Source organism: Oryctolagus cuniculus, chromosome 14 (assembly GCF_051225735.1).
Source record: "Oryctolagus cuniculus isolate XC-2025 breed Fujian yellow rabbit chromosome 14, ASM5122573v1, whole genome shotgun sequence".
Lineage (NCBI taxonomy): Eukaryota > Metazoa > Chordata > Mammalia > Lagomorpha > Leporidae > Oryctolagus > Oryctolagus cuniculus.
The window spans coordinates 62,683,619-62,689,618 of NC_142880.1; the positions used below are offsets into that span (position 1 = coordinate 62,683,619).

Sequence of the window (6,000 nt, forward strand, 5' to 3'; positions counted from 1 at the left end):
TCTTCCAGTCCAGCTCTCTGCTGTGTCCCGGGGGTGCAGTGGAGGATGGCCCAAGTGCTTGGGCCCTGCACCCACATGGAAAACCAGGAGGAGGCACCTGGCTCGCTTTGGATCAGTGCAGCACACTGGCCGTAGCGGCCATTGAGGAGTGAACCAATGGAAAGGGAAGACCTTTCTCTCTCTCTCTCTCTCTCACTGTCTAACTCTGCCTGTCAAAAAAAAAAAAAGAAAGAAAGAAAAGAATGAATAGGTAGGGGACAATCAAGTAGAAAGCAGTAAACCAATTTAGTAACTATTGCAATTATATTAAAGCTGCCCAACAATCACAATCATAGTATCCCAAAATAAAAATGAAAAATTTAATTTCATTAAAATGATGCTGCTTATCTGTCATTGGATTACTCCAGGCATCTTTTCTCTATCCCTATCACTTTCATGCCTGTATTCAAGAGAATATTATTTTTTGCTTTTATGTCTTTATTTCCCTTTGAAAAATTGTTTATGTAGTGTCAAATTCATTAGTTGAAATCTGTGATCTGTGTAACAACAATGTAATTACAGGTTGAGCATTCATAATCTAAAATCTGAAATTCTCCAAAATCCAAAACTTTTTGAGCACCAACATGACTACACAAGTAGAATATTCTACACCAGACTTCATATGATGGGTTGCAGTCAAAACTTAGGTGCCACTCAGGCAATTAACCTCATGGATAAGACACCTGTACTCCACATGGGAGTACGGGGTCTCCACTTCTGATTCAGGCTTCCTGCTGATGTGCAGGTTGTGGCTCAGCTAGTTGGGTCATTGCCACCCATGTGGGAGCCTTAGCTTGAGTTTCTAGCTTTCAGCTTCACCCTGGCACAGCCCCAGCCTTTGTTACCCAGTAAAGGAAATCTATCCATCTCTGTCTATCTACCTTTTGAATAATTAAAAATTTTAAAAAAACAAGTCTGGTACTCTAACAGTAGTGTATAAAACTACTTTGAGGCTATGTATATAAGGTATATATGAGACAAATTAATTATGTGTTCATGTTAGGGGTCCCATCCCCAGTATATATCATTGTTTATGTGCAGATATTCCAAAGTAGAAAAAAATCTGAAATCCAAAATGCTCTGGTACTAAACACTTGGTATAAAAGATATAAAAAATTTAGCTAGACTGAATTTCAGTATAAGTACATGAAAAGTTCATAAACCTTTCCACTTTGTTTTCCCAACACAGTAAAATTCAGAAATACTCTCCATCTGAATCTGCAAAAGTATATGATAAAGCGATAAACCGAAAAACGGGAGTTCATTTTCATCCCAAACAAACATTGGACTTCTTGCGGAGTGATATGGCTAATTCCAAAATTACTGAAGATGTGAAGAGGAGTATAGTGAAACAATATCTAGATGTGAGTAGTAAAGCCAAAAACTAATTCCTTCTTGTATTGAATTTTTTGAAAAGTAAATTTTTGGGCTGGCGCCATGGCTCAATAGGCTAATCCTCTGCCTGAGGTGCCAGCACCCCGGGCTCTAGTCCCGGTCAGGGTGCCGGATTCTGTCCTGGTCACTCCTCTTCCAGTCCAGCTCTCTGCTGTGGCCCGGAAAGGCAGTGGAGGATGGCCCAAGTCCTTGGGCCATGCACCCACATGGGAGACCAGAAGAAGCACCTGGCTCCTGGCTTCAGATCAGCGCAGTGTGCCGGCCGCAGTGGGCATTGGGGGGGGTGAACCAACGAAAGAGGAAGACCTTTCTCTCTCTCTCTCTCTCTCTCTCACTGTCCACTCTGCCTGTCAAAAATAAAAAGAAAAGTAAACTTTTGGAAGGGACATAACTTTTTTCATATTAGTTTCATGAGTTACCAGGATCACTTATTTCTGTGGTTTTAGTAAGTTTCTAGTTTTATCTTGCCCTTACCAGTGCACCCAACTGAATCATAATTATTTTTTTCTTAGAAAACAGCAGCCCACTAATTATTTTAACAAAAATGAAAGATTATAGGAAAATGTATATGTGTGTTTCATTTTTAATTTAATGGATTGCATGGTTTCTATTTCATAAAAGGTAAAACTACTAACAATCATCCTCTTGCCTTATTTGGCCATTTTGTTCCTCTTTTTTCTGGCAACAAGTACTACTTTTTTTTTTTTTTTTAAGGTTTGATTTACTTATTTGAAAGAGTTACAGAGACAGAAAGAGACAGAAAGAGGTCCTGCATCCAATGATTCACTCCCCAAATGGCTGCAATGGCCCAGGGATAGGCCAGGCCGAAGCCAGGAGATTCTTCCGGGTCTCCCACGTGGGTGCAAGGGCCTAAGCACTTGGGCCATCTTCCACTGTTTTCCCAGGCCATAAGCGGGGAGCTGGATCAGAAGTGGAGCAGCCAGGACTCAAGCTGTCACCCACATGGGATGCTAGCACTGCAGGTGACAGCTTAACCCACTGTGCTATATGCTGGCCTCTTATTTATTTTTACATAAATAATACATGAATACGTCTCTACACACACATTCAAGAAGTATGTGAGTGTGTCTGTTAAAAATGTCTTTAAGGGGCAGGTATTTGGCCTAGTACTTAATTTTTCTGCATCCCACTTAATTTTTCTGCATCCCATATTGGAGGGTCTCAATTCAATACCTGCCCCTGGCTCCTGATTCTGTCTTCTTGCTAATGCAGACCCTGGGAGGCAGAAGTGATGTCTCAAGTAATTGGGCTCCCGACACCCATGTGAGGGTCCTGGATTGAGTTTCCAGCTCCCAGCTTTGCTCTGGTTCAGCCCCAAGCATTGCAAGCTTTTGGGAGGTAAACAGTAAATGGAAGTTCTGTCTCTGTCTCTCTGCCTCTCAAATCAATAAATATTTTTTAAAAAGAAAGAAAGAAAAAGAAAAGAAAGAATAAGAAAATTCACAGAAGATAGAGATTACTGGGGTTTTGGGAGAGCGCTGAGTGGGAATTGTTTGATTAGTAGAAAATGTCTTTTTGGAATGATGAGGAAGCTCTGGAAGTGGGTGCTGGTGATGGGTACACGATATTGAGGATGAACTTAATGCCAATAAATTGTACACTTATAATAATATAGTAAATTACATGTTTATTTCACCACATAATAAACAATTTTGCAGTGTCTTTAGAAGACTATCTTAATAAATAAAACTAAACTGTTATAACTTAACCTACTTAAAGCAAGTAGCTGAATAAAGGTTTTGTTTTTATTTTTTTTACCAAGGAAGAAATCTGCACAGTGATTTTTATGCTCTTCATGAACTTTGCAAACCATATATCCAGAATTGGAAAAATATTTTAGTACTCACTTAAAAGTTATTATGTCCTTTTCTGCTTCTTAAGTCCTCTTATCTTGGCAGAGACCCAAGAGGGCAGAGAACTAAAAGATGGAAATCTGAAATTATTATACCTGGGTATATAAAGACTTGGACCAAAAGTTAGCAAACTGTGGCTTTGGGCAAAATCCAGCCTATTACCTCCTTTGTTTTATTGAAACAGCCATACCCATTGTATCGTCTATTATATTATATGTATTATCTATAGCTGCTTTCACACTTAAGTGGCAGATATGTGTGGTTGTGATAGGGCCCATATGAACTGCAAAGCCAAAAATATCTACAATATGACCTTTTACAGAAAACCTTTACCCATCCCAACTTGGACAGTAGCTAGGATCTATTTCACCCATGCCAAAACTCCTGCCCTAGAAACCACTTAGAAATTTGACAGTCTTTCTTAGAATATTTACTATAAAACTCTGAATTGATATCTATTTCTTTTAGTTCAAACTTCTCATGGAACATCTGGACCCTGATGAAGAAGAGGAAGAAGGGGAAGTGTCAGCTAGTACAAATGCTCGGAACAAAGCAATTACCTCGCTGCTTGGAGGAGGCAGCCCTAAAAATAATACAGCAGCAGAGACAGAAGATGATGAAAGTGATGGGGAGGATAGAGGAGGAGGCACTTCAGGGGTGAGGCGGAGGAGGAGTCAACGTATTTCGCAGCGTATTACGTAAAATGATTTTTATGTGCTTATATATGTCAGTCTATTAAATGTACACCGAGTAATGTAATACTTTTAAGAGAAAAGATTTTGTAGATAGAGATTCTCTACTCAACCATTTATACATCCTTTTGTAGAAAGTTTAACATAAAAGACAATAAAAAAAAAGAAATAAGATTTATCCAGCATAAAGGGTTATTAATTTTTCTTTGGATTGTATTAATGTGTGTTATCCTTTTTATTGTTGCTAAGTTTTATGTAGCTTTATGGTTCATATGTATATATAATTTTATATATCAATAAGAGTAAAGACACGGGTACAAATTAAGAGTTATATGGTTTTACAAGTATATGTTAACCCCTTGGCGCTGGCGGTCACGGTGCGTCTCATTGCCGGCAATGGAAGTGTGCCGGGAAATCCCAACTCCCGGCGTCAAGGGATTAAAAGCAATAAAAACAATAATTTCACTAAAATTATTTTGTGTAACACTTGGTCTTTTTTCCCCCTCCCAATGTTTTAGTCATTGAGAAGGTCAAAACGAAATTCAGACTCTACGGAGTTGGCAGCACAGATGAATGAAAGTGTTGACGTCATGGATGTCATCGCTATTTGCTGTCCAAAGTACAAAGATCGACCACAAATTGCAAGAGTAGTACAGAAAACCAGCAATGGCTTCAGTGTTCAGTGGATGGCAGGCTCCTACAGTGGCTCCTGGACTGAGGCTAAGCGCCGTGATGGCCGCAAACTGGTGCCTTGGGTAGACACTATTAAAGAGTCAGACATTATTTACAAAAAAATTGCTCTAACGAGTGCTAATAAGCTGACTAATAAAGTTGTTCAGACTTTACGATCCCTGTATGCCGCCAAGGATGGGACTTCCAGCTAATGAATTTGTACATGCAGCCAAATTTACAGGAATTTTTTTAAAGGCAGAAAAACTTGAAATATCAACATTCTGGCAAAAAAAAAATCAGTTTTTTGAAGAGTAAGAGTGGAACCTGGGATACAGGAACAAAAGAAGGAAATGTTGGGCAAACATTTTTGTGGGAGCTCCCTTCGCTGTTGTGCAGCAGAAACAGATTCTCAGTTCATTTTTACTCCCACTGTATTATAGTTTAACAAAAATTGTTTATATCTTGGAAAAAAACTTTCTGTTTAAAAAAATAAACAAGTGAATGTTGGAAATTAGTCTGTTAATGTTCTTAATAAAGTGTTCTTGGAGTTTAACCTAGCAGCGGATGGCTTTCTTTAGCTTAGCCCAGTTTCCAGGGAAGCATTGTTTTTTTCCAGGCTGTAAAATGGCAGAATCTCCTGGATATATAATTTATTCTGTTGAAAAAAAAAGCATGCAGTATCTATGACCTATCTGCAGAAGGAGTTTTTGTAAATGTAGATTTTGTTGTATTAGGTCACCCTGAAAACAATACAAGAAAAGGGATCCCCAGGCAATCTGGTGGAGCGAATACTGCAATAAATTTTTTTACTTCTCTTTGTTACTTGTCTGTTTCCATTTGAATTTCTTATTGTAAAGATCTGTTTAAATCCATTTATATTATTTTGCAGTCTTTTATGTAAAATTTATTATATCACTGGTTTTCGAAGCAAAACATATAATATTGTTTATACAATTTGTATAGGCTGACTTCTGAATAACTGGTATCTATAATTTTCATTCCTATAAGAGGGTGTAAACGATTAACTCCAGGGTTTTATTGTATCCTGCAATATTTAGTATTAATTATATATGATTTAGCACTGTGCCAAACACATTTTCAAGAGTACATTTTGATATAAAAAGAAACTATAGTTTATTCTTTGTATGCTTCAATTTCTTTCTAGTGATGTTCTGATGGTAATATTTACTTTATAAAACTCGGGGAAGGTAACAATCCTGCTGTTCTGGAATTCCAGCATTTCTCTTGGTAAAAATGATGCCATATTATTTTAGAAGTAGAGTTCAAATAAGTATGACACTTCATGATGACATTTTTCACAAATTAAT

At 37.9% G+C, this 6,000-nt stretch overlaps 1 protein-coding gene across 2 annotated transcripts in view; it reads left to right on the forward strand.

Moving 5' to 3' along the window:
• The window catches only part of NIPBL (NIPBL cohesin loading factor), a 219,835-nt gene extending 214,341 nt beyond the window's left edge, over positions 1 to 5,494 (forward strand). The window contains exons 45-47 of one of the 2 annotated variants that reach the window (XM_089312739.1): positions 1,229 to 1,403; positions 3,777 to 4,006; positions 4,519 to 5,494. In XM_089312739.1, the coding sequence (XP_089168865.1) occupies positions 1,229 to 1,403; positions 3,777 to 4,006; positions 4,519 to 4,525 (412 nt within the window). In that variant the 3' untranslated portion in view covers positions 4,526 to 5,494. The remainder of the gene's footprint in view (positions 1 to 1,228; positions 1,404 to 3,776; positions 4,007 to 4,518) is intronic. The other variant, XM_089312738.1, reaches the window with a different exon arrangement.
• Positions 5,495 to 6,000: the final 506 nt, after the last annotated feature.